Source organism: Gymnogyps californianus, chromosome 9 (genome assembly GCF_018139145.2).
Source record: "Gymnogyps californianus isolate 813 chromosome 9, ASM1813914v2, whole genome shotgun sequence".
NCBI lineage: Eukaryota > Metazoa > Chordata > Aves > Accipitriformes > Cathartidae > Gymnogyps > Gymnogyps californianus.
Window position 1 is genome coordinate 20133950 of NC_059479.1, and position 21252 is coordinate 20155201.

Below are 21252 nucleotides of genomic sequence, written 5' to 3' on the forward strand. Positions count from 1 at the left end.
TGCTTTTTTGTTCCATTTAGCTGTAGAGATTTGTTTTCAGTTAGGAGCTTGAACTATTTAATAGTTAATTCTTGCTGTGTCACTTCCTATTGATTATAAAGCACTAGGCAGCAGCCACGAGGGGTGGTGTTCGTGGGCTAGAGCTGACTGTTTCATGCTGTTGTGTCTGGAAGCCCCATCGCTCCATCCCAGTCGGGACTTCAGTGACCTGACTTTTGCAGTAGCAGAATGGGGTGGTAGAAATTCAAACGTAAAAATACAGGGCAAGCTTTATTTCTGATACTTTAGAAACGTTTTATTGTAAAAATATTAAATAAAAAGTTATTCCTCTTTGTATTGTTTTATGCAGATTTTGCTTGTTTTACATGAGCTGGGCTAGAATGTGGGAAAAGGTGGATCAGAGATAAACGCGTGCCTCCGTCGGTGGAAGCAGAGCTTGGAAAAAGTAACCCCCCCTTCCGTCCGTCCGTCCTTCCTTCCTTCCTCCCCGCTCGGGTTCCCGGGGCCGAGCCGGGCGCGCAGCAGCCCTTGCGCCCCGCGCAGCAGGAGCGCTGAGAGGCGGGCCGGACCCCGCCCCCGCCCGCCCCCTGCCCCGCCCACCAATGGGCGACGGTTCGGGACGGCCGCCGCCCCGCCTACCCCGCTCGCCACCGTCCTCGCGTCACTCAAAGCCTGACAAGCCAATGGCTGGGGTCGCTCTCGGCGCTGACGTTATGACGTACGACTCCGGCGTCCCGCGAAGGCCGCGCACGCACCGTCCGTTCCCCAAGATGGCGGCGGCCACCAGCAGCGAGACGGGGTGCGGCGAGGCGGCGGCGGGCGAGAAGCGCGGCCCCCTCGGCATCCCCGAGGCGGTCTTCGTGGTGAGCGGCGGCTCCGCCGGCCGGGCCGCTCCGCGCCCCGGCGGGGGGTTGGAGGGGGAGGAGGGGGCTGCGCTCCGGCAGCCGGGCCCGTCCCCTGTGAGGCGGCACCTGCGGCGGGGCCGCGGCCTGGCGGGCGGGCGGTGCCTGGGGGAGCGCGGGCGGCGGGGAAGGCGGCGGGGCTGCCCCTCACGGCCCGCCTCGCTGGGCTGTGGCGCTGAGCGGGCGCTGCCGGCCCGGCCCCGCCGAGGCGGGGGAGCTGCGGCGCCCTCCCCTCACCGCCGCTCCCCCCCCCCCCCCGGCCGTCCGCGCCCAGCGCCACGGGTTCGTCCCGCGGGCCTGGCCCTGCCCAGCCCTGCCCTGCCCGCGGCCGTCCTGGGGTCTCGGCCTGAGACAGCCCCGTACCGGAGCGCTTCTCTTCCTTTCAAACCGGGCAGGGTCCTGTGCCCCGGGGGGGCGGGGGGTGCCGTAGTCCCGAGGATTTTCACGGGGCGAGTTGCTTTATTTGGATTCTGTATTGGCATTATTAAGTATTAACACAGTTTACAGCAAACTCAAATCCCCGTTTTAAGGATTATCACCTTATTTCACTGGCCAACTCACATGCCAGTGAAGAGCATGTTATGAATGAACCCTCCTGTCATACGTACTAAGCCATGGTTCCTTACGGCAGTTCCTCCTGCACGGAGCACAACGTTACCACTTCTGTTTCATCTCAGATAATGCTGTACCACATGCCTAGCACCTTTCCCTACATCTTCCTCTCGTAATCCAGTTCTTGACTGTTGAGCAGAATCACTCTTCAGAAGCGACCGTGGTGTCCAGCTAGGTTTCCTGACTTCTTGAAAACCAGCAAATGTGTGTCTTTTGGAAAACAGGCTGAACTTGCTTATCCAACTTTAAAAAATGATTTACCAAGCATTTAATAATTCTGTTGACTGGTTGAAAAGAAGAATTCATCGATTTATACAGTGATGTAATGTCAAAATTATCTGTTGTTCACTTTCTGCTATAAGCTGGCTCTTGGTGTGCTGTCTTTGCTACTTTATTTTGTTTGATCAATAAGTATTGATCAGCCTGTCTATACCTGGCTGCCTTAGTGTCATCTTGAAGCATCGGATGTCTGCCCTGAATGCTTTGTTTATTGTGCTGCTTTATTACTGAGATTTTCTTGGACTTTGAAAGTCTGTATTTCTCAGATCTGTCTTGATGTCTTTACTAGAGCTGTTTGGACTGCTCTTATAGAAATAGATTTGACTTGCATTTTGGTATTTCTAGGTGTAGTGCTTGTATTACCTATGTGTCTTGCTAGGGCATAGGTCCTGAACAAACGGGTACAGTACGCTTGCTTTCAGTGCATCCAGATCCTACTTTTTCTTTAAGGTTCTTCAACAGTTATTGGGGTCTGGCAAATCTTACTGGGATGTAAAACCATTGCTGCCTGCAGCTAAGTTCCTTCCACCCCCTTATGGGAGACTAATAGAGACACAAGCGAAAGGAAAGGGCCGTGGCTTCAGCTGCCCTACGAGACCTCGATCATCGTGACAGAGGAGAGCTTGTGGTCTGTGCTGACTCTACAGTGGAGGTGGCCACCCTGGCAGGGAACAGGAGATAACCAGCCTCCGCAAACACTTTGAGGGCGTCTGTCACATCCCTCATTTTCATGCCGGTAGCTGTCGATGCAGTTCATGTTCGGTTCCACGTTGTTCCCTTTTGATACTTGTGTCTGAAGTATCTCACGTGCTGTACCATGCGACCTGGAAGAGTTCTGGGGGTTGTGGCTTAGTTCTGTGCTTCTGTTCAGTTCTTCATAACCTTATGTCTGGATCTAAAACCCACTGAAGTTTCCTAATTCTCAGTTTTGAGAGGTGTTCTAATCAAATACAGATGTCTCTGCAGAAGTGACCCTTGATGATGATCTTAGAGTACTTGGATGTAGATGTTAAGATAGACTTGTTTATTCAAAATAAGCATACGCTACGAAGTTTTTAATGGTATTCTGCTCCACAGAGTGAAAATACTAGTGTCTTGAGGCTGGTTTTTATTACAGATTTTTTCTTCAGAAAATAGGTTTCTGTTTCAAAAACATTGTATACTATCATGATGATAAAGACTTCCTGATCACTTGCTTGACATTCCCCCCCCACGTGCTACATGGGCAGTCTTACTGTGAATCTTGTCTTCAGAGATGTTTTCTTTAAGTGTCTTGATTCAGTAAAGGCTCTTCAAACAGTTTATGGCGGATACCTTTTCTTAGGTATTGATCTGTGGATTCTTGTGCCTCTCCAGATTTCAAGTGACATTAAGCACTAACTCAAGGTTTCACTGGTGTTTAAAAACCACTCCAAATAGAACTTTCAACTCTGTTTTCTTTTGAGCTGTTGTCCAGATGTTTCCAAATAAAATGCCTTCCTTATTCTGCCTTCCTTAGCACGCGTGTGAGTGGGAGGACAGGGGATGCAGATCTGAAAACGTGTCTCTCTTGTCATGTTCTCTGCATATGCCCATAGGTGATGATCGCTCTCCACAGAAGCAGAGCGAGTGCCTGCAGCTCTTTATTTGGGTCATCACCTAAAAGATAAACATAAGGCCGCATGGGAACGTGCTATCCTGCTGTATTTCAGGGCTTTTACAGAGTGTTCGTGTGGCTTGGCTTGAAGTTTGCAAAGACTGTGTTACCTTTACGGTATACAACAATGGTGTTTTGCCAGAGAATTTTCTTCCTAAAAAGACAGAGATGAGTTTTGGCAGGTCCTTGCAGAACCGGTAAGGTAATTCTACAGTTGAGATGCTGTGTGATACACCATGAAGCAAGAATCCTAATAGCATTGACACCCAGCTCTGCTACAAAGCTCGAAGAAATGACCGTGTCTCAGCCTTGCAGCTGGGTAAGATGGGCCAAAAGCCCAACCAGCGGGACTTGGAAGTTGCAGTTGGAAAATCTGGGTGGTAAATCTGAGCCCGCCTTGGACTGGGGCATTCTGTAGTGGGAGGAGATCACCAGTGTACAGGGGGCCCGGATTCACTTCTCAGCATCTTTGTTTCAGGAGGACTTGGGTTCTGTCTTGTCTGCCTGTACAAACAGACATTAACTGAGGCAGAGGTGGGGTGCTGGGCAGTGTGTGGGGTGAGTTGTTGCCCACCTGCTTTTTCTTCCTGTCTTGGGTGACTTACGTGAGCAGAATAGCTTCCACAAGAGGGAGTTTCATTTCAGAACATCCTCAGGCCTCACTTCTACACCACTTGCCTGAATCTAATCCTTGGGTTTTTTGGTTAAAACTTCTCTACAGGCTTCATCAGGAGGCAGGAATGCATCTCGTTCTGTTGTCGGTGAGGTAGCTTAAGGTGTTCCTCAGGCAGTCAGTCTGAAATGCGGTCTCTTGAGTTCTGTTGTTACCACCTAGATCGTGCTGCCTGCTGAAGTCTGTTGTGGAGTTCGTATTTCTGCTGCAGATTTCCTTAATGACAAGGAAGGTGGGTGACTTCTTACCAGGTTCAGTAATTTCATAGTAAGTTTCTTTAGCCAAGACAGCTTAGGGGTCACAATGAGAGGAACCAGCTATGTGTCTGACACTACTTAGTAATGTATTATAGTCTTTTTCTGATGTGAAACTACTGAAATGGAAACACCTAGTTAAAAAGGAGAAGCTGAAGAGGTCTGTGGTAGGCTTCCATCAGATTTTACAGAGCTATATAGACCAATAAGGACAGAATTACCGCAGTGGACGAGCGTGGTCATCTTGAATTATACATAGGTAAATGTTGTCAAGGTCAGAAACGTGTGGTTGATCTCCGGCCCGACGTGCCTTTCAGGAGGCTGAGAACGTTGCCCCCAGGCAGATGAACTGCTTCCTGGGAGTCCAAAGGAGGCACTTGCAGAGGTCAGCATCCTTGCCTGCTCAGGCCTGTCTGCGCTGGCTACTTTTCCAGTTGGTGGTAGGACTGGCTGGAATTGTTCTCTAGAGGTTTCCATGGCTTCCTGCTGACTATAGAAGGAGCTTTTGAAGACAAGCTGTTTACTACCATAGAGCCTGCCTGAGCAGATACCACAGTTTTCCCTGCTTTGCCTCTTTCTCTGCCACAACATGCTTGATCAAGCTGTGATTCTTTTCCTTCATCAGTCTTATCCTAAATAGTTTGTAATCTGATTAGCCACAGAGAAGCATTATCCCTGCTTTACAGATAGGAAACCAAAGTTTAGCCGTGGTCTGAGGATATCCATCCCCATTAGGTGTCATTTGACATCGGCCAGGACTGAAAGCACCACTAATAAGGTACTAGCAGATACGGTTATGAAATAATCCTTGCACCTATTCTGTAGTTCCCTACCAAAAAAGAGGGGAGGGGGAAGTGAAAAACTAACTAAGAAAGGAAATAAAATGATTTTGTACTTCGCTCCAGAAAAAAGAAGTTTGTTTACATATAAAAACCCCTCTAGACTTAGCTGCAGTAAGATGATAGCATGACTGTATCTAGGATTTCTGTAAAACTCTTCTAACATTGAGGGTTTCTTTTTCCCCTTAAAGGAAGATGTAGATTCTTTTATGAAACAGCCTGGAAATGAGACAGCAGATGTAGTTCTTAAGAAGTTGGATGAGCAGTATCAGAAGTATAAATTTTTGGAACTTAATCTTGCTCAAAAGAAAAGGAGGTAAGTCATAATTTTTGCAGAATTGGGAAATGTTTAGCACAGTTCTATTTTTTTTAAAAGTAAGTCTAGGTTTTTTTAAATATCCCAAGAAGTAAAAAGTTGATGTTAAGAGAGCTAATATTTGCAGTACTTCCAGGAAAGCCCAGCTTTTTGTTTTTTCTCTTCCTGAGGATTACATGCAAAAGAATTTACAGTATTGCTGAATTGGTCCTTAGCCTTTAAGGCCAAAAAGTACTGCTATAGTCTCTTAATTTTGTCAACCTAGTGTAAATAAGAATACGTTTTTGTCAAATGACTACTGTATCAAGCCTGTAACTTTTGGTTTAGTAATCTCATCTCTCTTCAGTAGCTTCAGTCTTGATCTGAAGCTAGGCAAGAAGCAAATTTTTAAAAGCTAAAATCAAAGCTTCAAGTAATATTTTATTTAGATTAAACGTTTTTCATGGACAAATATCCCTCATAATTTCCACCTGGAGGCCTGCTTTGGCAGTCGCTGCTGTCTGAGCCTGCTGGTTGCAGAGGAGGGTGGCCTGAAAGGCCAGGGGGGATCCCAGCGTCTCTGCTAGGCTGCTGCAAGGGCTGTCGAGGAGGGGGATGCCCTGAACTCTGGAGAGAGCTTTCATTTCAACAGTGCCAAGTTTTGTAGCTATAAACTGTTAGAATAGTTTGTGCACCTCAGAAGAAATGCACTTGTTTTGTTTTACCTACAGTGTTTTTTATGTGTATTTCTGCTGAGGTTTCCCTCTTCTCCGGGGAGATCAGATCTATGCAAAAATACACCATTTTAGCGAACAGGTATCTGTTACTGTTAATACGTGTTTGTTCCAGTTTGAAAGCTGTATGTATTGCTCTGCTTCAGAAAACCAGTGAGCCTCAGTACGATAAGAGGCAGGTGAAGCTGTAGCAGAGATGCCTTTACATGCCATATCTTTCAAATCTGCATTTGTAAGCCTGGAAAGCTGTTAGAGTTCAAGTTTTAAAATGGAGGTTGGATTGTATAATAAAATTGATCACTTGTATAGGAAACTTTGTGTCTCTGTAAAATAATAAATTATGACTGTTGTTAATTCACAGGCTAAAAAGTCAGATTCCTGAAATTAAACAGACATTAGAAATTTTAAAACACATGCAGAAGAAAAAGGTAAACTATTTTGAATATCTAATGAGTATGAGAAAAGCTAACTACCTTTCCACCCTAACAGAACACATTGCAAGAAATGTTTTGGAGAGCACACTTAATATGCCTTTATAAATAACAGAATTGTTTTTAAAGGTATGTAGTACTTTTGAAAGCTAGTTCAAAAACAGTTAATGTTTGTAATGCAAACTTCACTTTTAATAGCGTATAGATTGCAGCTAAGCTTTGACTTCATCTCTATTCTTTATAGAGATTTCTATATTGGTTTTGAATATGTCTTTTTAAAATGCTTTATTTTTGGAGCTCTGACTTTAATGTTGAAGTAAAATTACATAGAGTTCCACCAAAGTTAATATTGTATCAATAGCAAAAAGCAGAAAAGTGTGCTCTTTACTGTAAGTTTTATGTCTTTGACATAAGTTTCCAGTGAAAATAGCAATTTTAAGTTTTATCATTTGTCTTAAGGATTCCACAAATCCAATGGAAACCAGATTTTTATTGGCAGATAATCTCTACTGCAAAGCTTCAGTTCCTCCTACAGATAAAGTTTGTTTGTGGTTGGGGGTAAGTAAAATGGAACTTTCTCTGAAACTGTTTAAATAACTTATAAAAGGCTTATAAAAGACAGTGTTCACTGCTGTCCCATCTGTACTTCTAGTGGCTATGGGCACAATTCTGTTCACGTGTGCGTAGCGGAGCTGTGTCCTGTCAGCAGGGCAAACCTAACGAGACAATTTCAACACATTAGTGAAGGTTTCATGTTCGATTTTATTTGGTGCCTGAACAGTAAGACTTCAGAGAATTGTAATTTTGCTGGATTGTTCTTTCCAAAAAGCATATTCATGAATGTTTTCCTTATCACTTCTGTCACTTTGTGGTTCAAATTACCATCCAGCATTGCCTGGGATGGGAATGTGCCCAGCAAAATAACTTAGTTTGGCAAGTAGCTTCCCATCTTCTCTATGTTATTTGTATTTAGCATCTTGCTTTCCCTTTTCATGCACCTTTTTAGGGAAAGATGGGATTTCTGTTACTCGCAGGTACCTGCCAGCATTTAGAGTGGAATTTGTGCTAAAGACTGGTGGGATCAGAGCTCAAAACACAGATTTCTAAGTACTTAAGCGATATCAGGTTGGGATATTTTGTGTTCAGAGGCTTCCTTATACGTGGAGATAACCTGCTAATTTTATTTTGAGACTTCTGAATCCCGGATGTTCCCAAATCCCTGTGTTGGCTGGCAGACAAAACCACCCGGTTAGGACAGAAACGTTGACACGTGCAGCATCCAGACTGACTGGGCAGTTACTCCCAACCTCTCCCACTTCTTTTCTATTATAAAAAGAGAAGATTTGTCCGATACCTGTTGCTTTCAGGAGACTGTCTTCAGAATTCACAAACATTGACTTTCATAGAGCATCCCAGGTTTATTTTGTAACAGAGTATCAGAGAAAGTTCATCCTATTGATGGTTCATACAGAAAAGCTATAATGAAATGCCACAAGCGATTTATTATATTTAGGTGTTCTTGGCCTTCTGCCTTTATCCTCCTTGTTGCTTACAGTCTGCATGTTGGGCTATGCGTATTACTGTTATTGGGGAAACTATGTCTTCCAGTTATTTTAAAAGAAAAATGGCTTATCTCACTCTTGCAGCTCTGTGTAGCATTCCCTGAGATCACGTCTAGTTAGTATGTGGCTCTGCACAGTTCTTGAATGGGACAAAGCTTCACTGGTGCATCTTCACTTGATACTGCTCTTTTATCTCTTCATGTGCTAGCTTCTTGCTGAAATAAAGATTTGTAGATTAAAAACCACCACAGTACAGGATAGGACTTTTATACATGTTGTATCTTTAAACACCTGTAATACTTCTTGTTAATGACCAATGCCATTAGGCTGTTTGTCAGTGTTCCACACAGAGATCCTAAGGTTAATCTTGAGTGCAACAAAAATTGTTTCTAGAGTTGTGTGGCACGTGAAAGGTGCTGCTAAGAAACGTGAAGTCTCTCGCTTTTCAAATATGGTGAAGATGAGTTACTGGTACCTGAAAGGCTGAATGCAATCCACAGGGAGAGAAACCCCTTGTTGCTTAGCTATAGGGAGAGAACTTTTTTTAAGTCACTAGAGGGATTTATTACTCAGTTACTGAAGTGGTGGAGGCCTCAAGGGGACTCTGGCATTGCTCATCCTGAATCTTGTTGTGTTGGCCTCTCAGGGCAGCCTTTTGTTAATGTGATAAGTTATAAACAACAACCTGAAATAAGCCTGCTATGGCTTATTCCTTACAATGCAAGAGTAAAAGCTTTTATCAATCTTTCTTTTTTTAGGCCAACGTGATGCTTGAATATGATATTGATGAAGCTCAGGCTCTGTTAGAGAAGAATTTGTCAACAGCCACAAGAAACCTTGATCTTCTAGAGGAAGACCTGGATTTTCTTAGAGATCAGTTCACCACTACAGAAGTCAGTATCCTTTTTTTTTTTTAATTTGCTGGGGAATAGGTGTATGTGAAAGCTAACACACAGGTAATTACCGATTTCCTGACACGTTTTTATCTTAGACTGGCTGCCCTTAAAATTCTGTAGCACACCAGGAACTTAACCTTTTCTAGCAGTGAAACGGGCTATTGTGGTTCCAGTGCTGAGCTGAGGGTTGGTGCGTTAGATGTAGCAAAGCTTGTGTTTGTGATTGGGTCCCCGTGAAACCTACTGCGACAGTTGCAAACCTAGGCTGGGAGTGAGTTGGAAGCGTGGATCGGTGCTGTGGATTGACGGCCAGCTGGCCATTCCAAAGCAAAGCGCCTCTTCCTTCCTCTCTAGAGCGTATGAATATTGTTCTTTGGGCTGTTGCTAATCAGACCAGATTCAGCTGCCGTGGCAATGTTCTCCAAGCAACACAAGCCCTGCTGCAGCAAGCTTGGTGCTAGCTTAGGCATTGCTTAACTTTTTTAAAATTTCTTTATACTATCATGAACCACCTCCAGGGGCATGGGGTTTTTTTAATACTTTCTACTTAAGAACTACTTTAATGATGAGGGTAGCCATCAACAGAAGCATTAGATTTAGTAAATGAAGGCATAACTACTTGTTTTTTCAAGTTGATACTTAAGCTATCTTAGTACTGCAGGAAGTTATGGGTGCCTGAAATAGGCAAATACAGCTGATACGGGCAGGTAGACTGAAATCAGAAGAGAGTAGCTGTAAGTAAAACTACAAGTGTGTTTCTCTGTAATATCTTTTTGGAGGTTTTTAAGTAAATGGTATAAATGCTGCAGTTATTAACAGTTACTAGTATTCCTGTGTGTTAAGGCTTTGCACCAAGTCAGCTCTTTCATTAAATGGTTTCTGTATTGACTGTTACAGGTAAATGAAGGGTGGCCAACTGTATAACCTGCTTTTCCCCCCTTTTTTTTTTTCTTTCTTTCTTTTTTTCTGTTCTGAATGCCCGAGCTATTTCCTTAATTCCACACCCTCAGATATGGCTAGAGTTTATAATTGGGATGTAAAGAGAAGAAACAAGCAAGACCCTTCCAAAAACAAAGCATAGTTTTGCCAATTTTAAATGTGGTTTCAATTTCCAAATATTTTTTATTTAAACACCCCCAAGTTCATTCTTAAGGGACTGAGTTACTTTAAGCATTTCAGTAAATGGTAAAATATATAAAAACTAATGGTGAGCACCATTTTATTTATTTGTAAACTCAAAATTTGGTTTCATGCATGCTTCATGAAATGAATTACTTGAAAAGGCACCACACAGTCCAGCAAAGGACATAGTATTTTGATCAGACCAGTCTGTCATAAATAAATTTCTACCTGAAAGCTTGTCTGAAAAGTTGAGGGGCATGTATGAAATGGAGTCTGACATTTTAGCAGATGAAGGTAATGCAGGGGTTTACTTTTTCATCTCTGTGTACAGCTGATGAAGTTAAAAGTCGACTTGGGCTGGGAAGACACGCAGCTGTAATGTTCTAGGAAACAGGAAAAATACAGTGAAGTCTTGGTTTTTGTTTCAGTCAGTTAATTGGCACCATCAACCTGCAAGCATTCCTGGATATCCGCTTTGGATAAACTTGTTTTTAATAGTTATTGGTTAGTTAACTGCCTGTTACTGAACTCTCAGCACTTTACATACAGTTTGTGACTTGTCTTCAGAGAAGAGTGGCGATTGGAGTAAACAGCACAAGCCATGTCAAGACTGCAGGTGATCTCACCCCGTTCTTTTTCATACATGCGCACACATTGCTCATTTTTGCAAATGCGTTGAACAAGGACACCAAAACGCTGATAGCCTGTAAACAAGAAACCCCCTATTTAGGATCCCTTAGACAAGATGTCCAGTTCCAATGTCTTAACACTCTCAGCCTCCCAGCTGGTGAAACCTGTATTAGATAAGGATGGTTTACTGAAGCGTGACTTCTGGTGTTAACAGGTGGAATATTCTTTTGGTTCTTACGAAGCCTTGCAAGATTGTTGCCTTTTACCTCTGCAGCTTCTTTCTAGAATGAAATGCTCAGTGGTGATGTCAGTGGCTAATATTCACATTCTGTGACTGAGAATACAGGTTTCGCTGCAAAATAAATGCAAATGTTAACCGTTTGATCTTCATGTAAGAAACGATATACCTGTAAATTTTTTGTACTTTTATTTCATGATATTAAAATAGTAAAACTAAACAGTTGTGGCAAACACCTCTTTTTGTGCATCTTTCTTTGCGGGAGAAAGTCAGGAATCTGACGCGTGGTCTTTTCTAATGTTTCCCTCCCTTAATGGGGGGCAGGGGGGTGAAAAAATTCAGTTGAAGCAGCAGACATGAAAAGTGTAGCTGCTGAATACTGGCTTGAATGAAATGGGGAGTGTGAGTCAGCGCATCTGAATTTGTGAGTACAAGCAACTGATTTGACAGCACTGTGGCTGTAAAAGAGTAAGAGCCGCAGGGATGGGCATAAAGCAGGTAAATCCTTCCCGCCGGTCACAGGTAAGTACCTGGGCTTGGCTCATCCACACCTTTCCTGCAGGGTGATACCGTTTGTTCCAGTGTCTTTGGCTGTAGCAGAGAAACATTTACATCTAACGTAGTATTTGAGCAACAGGTATCTGCCGCCTGCTACGCTAGGCTGAACGTGGGGCTGCTCAGGCTGCTGCTCTCCCTTTCTTTTTAAGAGCATCGGCAACGGGAGGAAAGGCAGCTGCAAACGCGTCCCGATTTCTCTTGCAATTTTCTCTTCAGTTTGGATTAATGAGATCCCAACAGGCTAAAGCGTGCTCCCCCCCTCCCTCTGGCTGGCCCTACGGCAGCAATTGCCTGCCTTTGTTGTGCACAATGAAATGACGAGTTAAGCATTTCTGCACGAGCAAAATAAGTAGTGTGTGCAACTGCCAGTGACCTAATGCTGGCTGGCGGGGTGAGAGCATTAGAGCTGGAATTGCTCAGCAGGTCCAAAAGGTATCTGGCTTGGGGGGGATGGGAGATGGCTGTGGCCATCGTAACTCTTGTTTTGGGTGGGTTTTTTGTTTGTTTGATACAAAGTAAATTAAAAAAAAAACAAAACAAAACTCCTAGACAAGAACTCAAGCTTCTCTGTGACTGATCCTTGGCCAGTATTGCTCTGTCCTTTGCTGTTCAGCCTTCGTTACTTGAGTAAGAAGAGAAGGTCAGTTTGCAGAAGCTGTTCTAGCTACTGTGACACTAGTCCTGCCTGCTGCTGAGAAGGGCCTCCTGGAGGGGGTAAGGCTGGTTTTGGCTGCTTTTTGGTTTTGTTTTGGGGTTTTTTGGTTTTTTTTGGAATGGCCAGTGTTTCTGTAGTTGCACTGGTTTCTCTCAGCAAGGTAGTTGGCTGGTTCTGAAGATCTAAGCAGTGGGCCTTCAGAGAAAAATGTATAGCGGATACTGTTGCAAAGAGCGCCTGTTTATTGTTGAGCCAGACCATGTTAGACTTTCAGTTACGGCTGCCGTATAGAAGTGGTACAGGTAGTAGCTGGCTTACTGATAAAGAATGGGGAGGGGGAAAGGAAAAAAAAAAAACCACCAAAGTTTCTTTACAAGTTTTGAATTTCACATTATCACATAGTAACCATTTTGCTAAGTACAAGCATATTTTCAGTCACATACAGACAGCTAAATACAGCATTATTTTCACAGTTCGTTACAGTGCATAACAGAAAGCGAGGAAAGTGTATAGTATGCTTTTATTCTGGAGGTTCTGAGCAGTTTCAATCTAACATGCAGATTGTTTTTAACATGTGGTAGAGACCACAGAAAGTTAGCTTTTTCTTTTTTTTTTTCTTTTTGTCCTAGAGTAAAAGAGCTCCTGACCTTTATCCTGTGAAAGGTATCACCTTCTGATTTCTCTAAGTCCCTCTTGCACTAGAAGTCAAAGCATTAAAACCAGTTGTTAGAAAAGAATTCTTAGCATATCCTATAAGTTCTTCATCTTAGAAAAAACATTCCAAATTTTGTACAGATGAATCTACATTTCCTATATTTTAATAAGCTGTCTAGAAAATGCAAGGAATTAGAAAAAGATGTAGATAATGATTTCTCTATCATTTAATATAACCATTCATTACCTCTAAGTAGTTAAGACTGCGTACATTTTCTTCTGTACTGTTCCTCTTCAGAATTACAACGCTTGTCTTTTTAAATTGAAGACTTAATCTGAAGGCCTGAATGCACTTACTGATTTAGGCTTTCTGGAATTTCTCTCCGGGAGCAGTAAAGGGGAATGTCCAAAACCCATTAAATAAAATATTGGTTGTCTCGTGAAAAGTGATCTTTCCCCTGCTGGCCAGGTTCCTGCACAGAGAATTACAGAATTTTACTATTGCTAAAACAGCGTTTGATCCAACTTCTAACTGCCACTGATGCAGCACTCCAGCTCTGCCCTTGAGGACAGCCGCTACCCTCAGCGAGGCAACCCAAGACACACCCTGAAGGACCAAAGCGGTTGCTTGGCGGACTTGCCGCTCAGAGAATGAAGAAACCGACCCTTTTGTACTTGTTTGTCCTTGCCTTTGTGAAAATACAACTAACAGACCTGCTCCGAGCAAACCTTGTGCTCTCCACTGGCGTCAGCCCACGAGAGCCCATGGCAGCCAAGCTCCTCTGGCGCTCTCTGCATCAATCTTCTCCAGCTTTGCTTACCTAGAAAGAGATTTTGTAAAGGGACTTCTTTTTTTTTTTTTTTCTTTTTTTTTAATCTTCAGGGTACTCAACTCGACCACAACTGAATCTGCCTGGAATTCACTGGGCTTTAGCACAAGGTTTTTGATACGTTTACAGCCTATTCAAGAGCGATCAGGGGTTAGCAGTTGACAAGCTTACTGAAAAGCGCTAGACCATTGCCACCTCTCCCTTCCTCTAATTTGCTCCCAGTGCCCTCCCGGCAGATGCAACACTGCTGCTCCCCTGCAGAGCCCAGGAACTGAAACTGTTCCTAGAACACTGAAAGTAAAAATGGTGTTAATTTTCAGAGTTTTGGTTGTCGGGTTGGGTTTGTTGGGTTTTTTTTTACAGCTTTAATATGGCAACCACAGGTTTTTTTCTTCATACAGACCTGCCCATGTGCTGCAAACCATGAGAACGGGTTCAAAGGGAGAAATAGTCTGAACTCAACAGCAATCAAGAAGACCCACACTTTTATAGATGGGTAACTTAAAAAGCTGTAACAAGTATTTTATTCTTCTCTACTTAGAGGCCTAAACTCAAACACCAGATGCTTCCTGTGGTTTTTACCTAATCCCACCTTCCTGCCCATTAGCAGTTTGGTGTATAAAGCTTGCAAACTCGAGTTAAAAAAAGAAAAGTCACTATAGTTTCGTTTGTTTGCTTTTAATAGGCTGAACTTCCCTAGTTTGCTACAGGAGCACAGTTACCGTGCTGCACTTCAAAAGCTTAAGTTAAAACTTAGTGGAAACAAAGCTTCTAAGTGATGAATGGCATTCCCAGAAAACATCCACCTACATACAGCTTTTGTAACATGGCTACCATCCCATGATGACCAACCTGAGACGGATCCTCTTTTGTCAAATTAAAACATGGAGGAAAACAAATTTTACTCTTGAGCTTGTCTTGTGGCTTTCCCTTCCACCTGCTCAGACACTTCTGTTGTGTGGTCCTCCTTCCCAGTGCTAGTTCTCTTCTTCCACAGATGCCAAGAAAGAAAATGACACTTTAACAGCAGAAAGTACTGATGGAAGCTGTTGCTTTCCATGCTATTTAACTTCTTTAAAAGCAAATTCACCTTTTAGGATGTCTGATGCACCTGAGTTAAGCTTTTCAAGTTTTTTATTTTGTTGGGTGTTTTTTTTCCCCCCCTCCTTTCCATTCCGCCTTGTGACCTGGCTGGTAAGACACCCAAAAGGTCAGCACAGTGCTGTTAGCAAGACAGAAATGTTGGTGTGTCCCACCTGGCTGCAACACCCCAGCCTTAAGATACAACATATGAGGACATGGTTCTCTCTTTATGCTCTTGATCACTTAATTCTATTGGAAAGCCCTGAACTCAGGGCACTTTCAAGGTACTCACCTAAGCAGTAAATGCATAAAAATGCATTGAATAATTACTACTGGAGCAGGAGTTGCCACTACTTAGAATCCCAGTTCAGCACAGCAAGAAAGCCCTATTGGGGGGGGGGATAATTTAAATTTTAATTACCAATCAAATAACTACAGTTTTCCTCTAAATCCCACAGAATATTCTTTGCTATCGAACTAGCTTCAAGAACATAAGAAAGAAAATTCGGAAGTGTGCATACCATGTCAGTAAACTTTTCCTGTGGAGTTCGCCTTATGAGGAAACGGTATCTGTGCTGCCTTTACACCTTCCTGGTAATAAACAGCTGACACAAACGAAGATGTCCTCTTTCTTTCTCTCTGTCTGCCCATTTGTCATACTACTAAAGTATCCATACTGTGGCTTCAATACCCAGCACGGAGCTATGGATTTACTTAAAAGAGGACATGTACAGTACCCTGGCATGTGCCAGCCCATTCAGCGCTCTGCATACTCTCTCCTGTCTTGTGCAGCCCCTCATTTCTGCTTCCTGTCTCCTTACAACATCTACATGCACCCTCACTCACTCTCCTTTAGGTTTGTAGCCCCCAGTTCTGAAAGGTTATTTGGAACAGAACATTTCTTTCCGGGGTCTGTTCTGGTGTCCAAAACAACGTGGGAGGCTGTTCTCAACGGGAGTGTTGCTCTCCCTTCTGTCACACTGAGTTCACTTAGTAAAGTACGTTTGGTTAGTAGAGTTCATCACCACTTGCCTCACTAGAAGAGCTCAGCACAAGCATCGCCTATCTGATTTCACCACTTCTTCTGAAGAGTGCACTACGTTTGGGACAAACCCGCTCTTTACCCCTTCCCATCCCTCCTGGATTGAAATTTCCCCCCTTTTAACAAGCTCATATATATCTCGAGTCAGATCAGTGAAGGCCTTCTCCACGTTAATGGCATCCCGAGCTGAGGTCTCAATGTACTTCATACCATATGCAGCAGCCAGTTTCTCAGCCTCGTGCCTGGTGACTTGCCGCTGTGTGTCAAGGTCACACTTGTGACCTACCAAAACAAAGACGATCTGGTACGGCTGGACGTGCACCTTGGTCTCCTCCAGCCACTCGTGGACGTTCTGGAAGGACCTGCGGTTTGTAATGTCAAAGAGGAGGAGTCCGCCAACCGAGTTCCTGTAGTAGGCTCTGGTGATGGACCTGGAAACGAATGAGCCACAACAAAAGTATAAGATACAGCTGTTTGAGAAGAAGTGCAGAGTGAGTTTCATGTGGGGATTTGTTTGTTTGTGTCTTCTGATTTTTTTTTTCTTAAGCCCAATGTAGCCCTTCTGAACATAAATCTTTGTTTAAGAAAGCAGCATTACCACCACCCTGTCTACCCTGCAGAATACAGGGCAGAAAAGCCATTCAGGCAATGTCTTATCACTTTTAGCTTGTGCTCTGTAGAGCTTGTCATTCAAAAACTAATCTTGGCTGAAAGATTTCATCCTTGGGTAACTGCCCCACTGATTTATTACAGCTCTGTTCAAAATCCCCACCACCATTTTTGGTCTCTGTTTTCTATCATGGATTTCTGTATGCCCTTTGCTGTTAGTCTGAAGAGTCCCGTCCCCCGCCATGTAAGTTCTCTGAATACCTTGTCTAATCCATTGGTTTAGAAGCGCTGTAACAAATTAAAGGATTCACCTGAAACCAAACACCCACTCTCTGACAGATACATAAAAGAAGGAGGCTACAGATTTGGAAGGCAGACCATGGGGTTGTAGCTCCCCTCCATTCACCCAGGGCCTTGGCACAGGGACGTCCACCGACCCCCTACACTTTCTCCCACTACGGCACCGGTCAAAATGACATTACAGCTAACGTGCTAACAGGAGCGGCCAGTCTGACCTCCCGAGTAACGCAACGATGCAACAGCTTCCTAGGGGAATCTGCATTACTGTTGGTCTTGTTCCTGCCAAATACTGACAACATTAAACAGTAACCAAAAAGACCTTCGAACCACAGGCTGAGAAATGGAGCACATCATCTTCCGCAACTTTTCTGAGCAAGGGCCGACTTCAGCACAGCCAGAAGCAGCGCAGGAAACCAGCTAACGCAGGGCGATGGAGCGAAGCCGAGACCATGAGGCTGAGCAGAGCTACAGTTCAATGACTACTACACGTGGAAAAACCAAGAACCTGTAAAACTGTGGTGTTTCTGCAAAGTCATAGATTCATTCTAAATCCAGAAGCAATGATCGATTTCAGTCCCTGGAGAAATTCACACTCGGGCCTGAACTTTCCTTGCCGGGAAAATGTACGCACTGCTGCATTTTTACCTTGGGACAAGTCCTTTTTTGGACATGCAAGACTCTTGTCAGGGGTTATTTGGTCCTGTAGCATGTGTATCTAGCGAAACTGCCCCAAGAAAGGATGAACTAGAGTTTTCAAGGATTGCTTTATCAACAGACATGCAGTGATGGGTGAAAGCCCACAGCCAAAACTGAAGAAAGCCAGAAGAGGGGGAAAAAAAAGACAGTTGGCTGCGTTTGGATAATTTCTCCTCTCCCAATTACCTGGCTGAGGGACAACAGTAGCTCTGCACATTTGGCACTGAGGGAATTAGATCTGCCTTTTGCTAGCTAGCCAGCTGCAAACAGATACTGGCGCTTTGAATTCACCCCCACGCTGTCACAGGCATTTCTGCTTCTCCCTTGTGCTCCGTGCCATCAGCCCTGGCTCCTCCTGCCAACATCAACAATGCCTCAGGTACTTCTGAAAGACATGACAGGATCTAAGCCGAACGCTGCTTTGAGGTAAAACTAGGTGAAGGTCTCAGTGCCTTTTCTTAAAGCCTTTTGTACACACCGTTTTCCTTACCGACCTGCAGGAAGCAAACTATATTGCCTTCACACTGCACGTCACTCCCCAATTCCCGTCCAAGACTCCGACCTTCCCTCCTCCCGCCATGCTCATACGGAGCACTACGGGGATTTGCACCTATTTTGGCCAAGTTTTAACATAAAGGTATCGCCTCTGTCTGGGAACTCTCCCCTGCTCTGTACCCATGGTGGGGACTCTTGTACCCGGGGTCCGTGCCTGTTTGTTCAAGTCTTTCCCTCTCAGCCGCGGGAGAGCTGCTGGCTGGAAGGAAACAGCTCTTCTGTAGGTGGTAGGACACAGTTGCAGGGAGTGAGGGCTGCACATGCTTTTGCTTTTGTTAGCGTTACACAACATCACGTTTCAGACAAGGAAATCACAGCATCGGAGCAACCAGAGATGGGCAAAACCTGCTGGATCCAGGAAGAACTGGACCCTGCTCTTCTACAGCTTCAAAGCAGCCTCAACACTGCCCCAGGCAGCACGTTTCGGGGCCTGATCTGGCAAAATAGAGTGGCATGTGCTTAACTGTAATTTAAGCCTTGACTGCACGGAAATTGCTTCTAATTTATGGAGACTGAAAGAGCTCACAACGGGGGTCAGGAAGAGCCGAAATGCAGCACAGCTGCAGACCAGGGAATGCCAACAAGGTGTCCTCAAAATAACTACAGTGGTTTCTTTCTTGTGGGACAGCTGTTAAACTATGCAAAGCAGACTGGAAATGCTCAAATCGGAGAACTCTGTGAAAAAGCGGAGCTCATTCTTACAAATTTCCTTCTCAACAAATTCCCTCTGCTACGACAAAAAAGTTTAACGGTTCTGGAGAGCACCTGCACCATCATGCTTCTTGCCAATGCCCACAAGTCTGAGAGGCTTCAGCTTCCTCCAGTAATATTACATCTTGCCTTTTGTCAAGAAAAATAGCTTGCAGGAGGAGCCCAAGAGCCGCTGTCTTTATGGGGCACAATTTGTCACAGGGCTAATGGTGATTTGAAAGGGATAAACACAAAACAGACTTTTTGCCTGCTTTTTTTCATACTTCAGAGTGCACCGTAAAGGCACCTGGGTTTGCTCAGTTCCCTCTAGCTTTTCACATTGGGAATTTAAGTCTGCACTTTGGCAAGGGCATTTCAAAGTTGCACGATGTGTTTTTTTACATCACTCACTGTTCCTGGCCCTTACACTTTTCCTGCCTTTGAATGCTGCTGCCCATCGCAGCAGTGCAGCCTGCCCTTGTGCTGAAGGTCGCCTGCTCATCATGCTTACAACCTGAGCGCCGAGCCGGGTCAACCACCAGCACTAAGGGTAAGCAGCCTCCGGGGCCCCAAACTTCCTAATGTGGAAAAGAAAGGAAATTGAAGCCATCCAACAGCTTTTGCTCTTCACAGCAAAGGCAGAAGCAGGAGAGGGCACCCAGGCGTGTTTTCTACAGACCTCAGCCCGAGATCCAAAGCTGGAAGCTGATGCAACTGCAAGCTAAAGCACCTCCTCTCTCAGCAGAATAAAGCACCAGCTCCTCGCCCTGAAAGGCTGCAAGGTAGCAGAAGAAAAACCTGTCAGTGGATAAGGACCGACTACTGCACATCCTGGGCCAGACGCCAGCGCCACAGATGCGAAGGAAGGTGGTGAGAGGGGTGGGGGTAGGGGAGGTTTCATCTCTTGAATGAAACCAAAACATTCCTCAGGCGAGTCATTACAGCACAGAAGTAGAAGCTATGTGAAGCTGCACAGAGTCGTGGAGCAAGGAAAGTGCTCCCGGAGGGAGCAGGATGAAAGAGCAGACGAGGGTTAAAGATGCATGAAAAATATAAGCAAACAGGAGGCAGGGAGCTGAGGGTACACTCACACCCCTTCCAAATGAGCACCGTCTGAGCAGCGTGTGTCCCGTGACAACACCAGACCCCTGTTCAGCTGGGGCCGAGCCTGCTCCAACCATGACTGCTGTTTTCACCATATAGTTCGGTGGGAAACTCTAGCACGGTCCCACATGCCACCTTTATTTTTCCTCACCGAGTCTTCATTTACTATCGCTTAACCTCTCAAATTGTTTGTGCCCGTGCAGCGCTCAGCGTGGCACGCTCCAGAAAGCGCCCGTCATCCCTGCACAGCCACAACCAAGGGTTTGTCCCGGCCTTTCTCCGTCCTACGGACAGAGCTCAGCTCTGCCGTCGCTGCAGAGAATCAAACCACATATTCCATTGCATTTAGCGAGCCTAAACGTCAAGTGCGTTCCGCTATGAAACATCCTGGTTACTGCCTCTGCACCAACGGGGAGCAGGCGCTTTCCCTGCCGAGCTGCATCCTCGGATGCACAACTCCTCGCTCACGGCTGCCGCGCAGGGCCGGTAAACATCCCCAAAGCCCAGCGCTGCCTTCGGGCTCCCTCTCCCTCCCCAGCGGCAGCGAGGTCGCTCCCTACACATCCTACACATCCTACACCCCCTACACGCGGCCATTTGGGGGGGGGGACACACACAAATCCCCGGTACACAAGGCGGTACGCTTCCCCGGCGCGTTTTGGGGGCAGCGCTGCAAAAAAAAAAGGGGGGGGGGGGAGCACAAGGCGCAGTTTGACTTTTCTTTGTCTCATTCGCCACACGTCTCATCCGGCGGTGCGGGGCCCCCCCCGCACACGAGGAGGGCGCCGGCCCCAGCCCCGCAGCTCCCGGCCCCGCGCCGCGGGAAGGGCCGCCCCGCCGGCAGCCCGGCCCGCCCGGCCGCCCCCGCCGCCGGTCTCACCGGAACCGCTCCTGCCCGGCCGTGTCCCAGATCTGCAGCTTGATCCTCTTGCCCGGCTCGATCTCCACCAGCCTGGAGAAGAAATCCACGCCCACCGTGGGGTCGGAGATCTGGGCGAAGCGCCCCTCGGTGAAGCGGCGGATGAGGCAGGACTTGCCCACGGTGGAGTCGCCGATGACGATCAGGCGGAACTGGTAGAGCCAGATGGCCTCCATGCTGCCGCCGCCCGCCTCAGCGCCCGCCCGCCGCCGCGCCGCCCATGCCCGGCCCGCGGGCCCGGGGGCGGCCGCCGCCGCCGCCGCCGCCGCCGCCGCGCCGCTCGCCCGCAGGGGGCGCGCCGGCCGGGAGGCGCCGCGCCGCTAGGCCGGGACCGCGGCGCCCCGGGGGGGGCCGGCGGCGGCCCGGGCCTGGCCCCCGCCGCCGGGGCGCGGGCGGGCCGGCCCCGCTGTCTGCGCCGCGGCCGCGCCGCTCAGGCGGGTCCCATCGCGGCCGG

The 21252-nt window shown here is 46.1% G+C and overlaps 2 protein-coding genes across 4 annotated transcripts; one reads left to right on the forward strand and one right to left on the reverse strand.

The window, feature by feature from the left end:
• Positions 1-801: 801 nt before the first annotated feature.
• On the forward strand, positions 802-11332 carry VBP1 (VHL binding protein 1). The gene is made up of 6 exons (XM_050901889.1): positions 802-863; positions 5387-5511; positions 6586-6652; positions 7115-7213; positions 8976-9114; positions 10124-11332. Exons 2-6 carry the CDS (start codon positions 5405-5407, stop codon positions 10192-10194), a joined length of 483 nt encoding a protein of 160 aa, XP_050757846.1. The 5' UTR covers positions 802-863; positions 5387-5404; the 3' UTR covers positions 10195-11332.
• Positions 11333-12554: 1222 nt separating this feature from the next.
• On the reverse strand, positions 12555-20974 carry RAB39B (RAB39B, member RAS oncogene family). Of its 3 annotated transcripts, XR_007766968.1 has the most exons (4): positions 20760-20974; positions 14653-16356; positions 13328-13443; positions 12555-13014 (listed from the first exon to the last, which is right to left on the reverse strand). XR_007766968.1 is itself a non-coding variant. In XM_050901920.1 (2 exons), exons 1-2 carry the CDS (start codon positions 20972-20974, stop codon positions 15930-15932), a joined length of 642 nt encoding a protein of 213 aa, XP_050757877.1. In that variant the 3' UTR covers positions 13854-15929. The 3 variants fall into 3 exon arrangements, 1 of the variants encoding a protein (XP_050757877.1); XR_007766967.1 differs by having other exon boundaries at positions 12555-13443; XM_050901920.1 differs by lacking the exons at positions 12555-13014; positions 13328-13443 and having other exon boundaries at positions 13854-16356.
• Between the last annotated feature and the right edge of the window lie 278 nt (positions 20975-21252).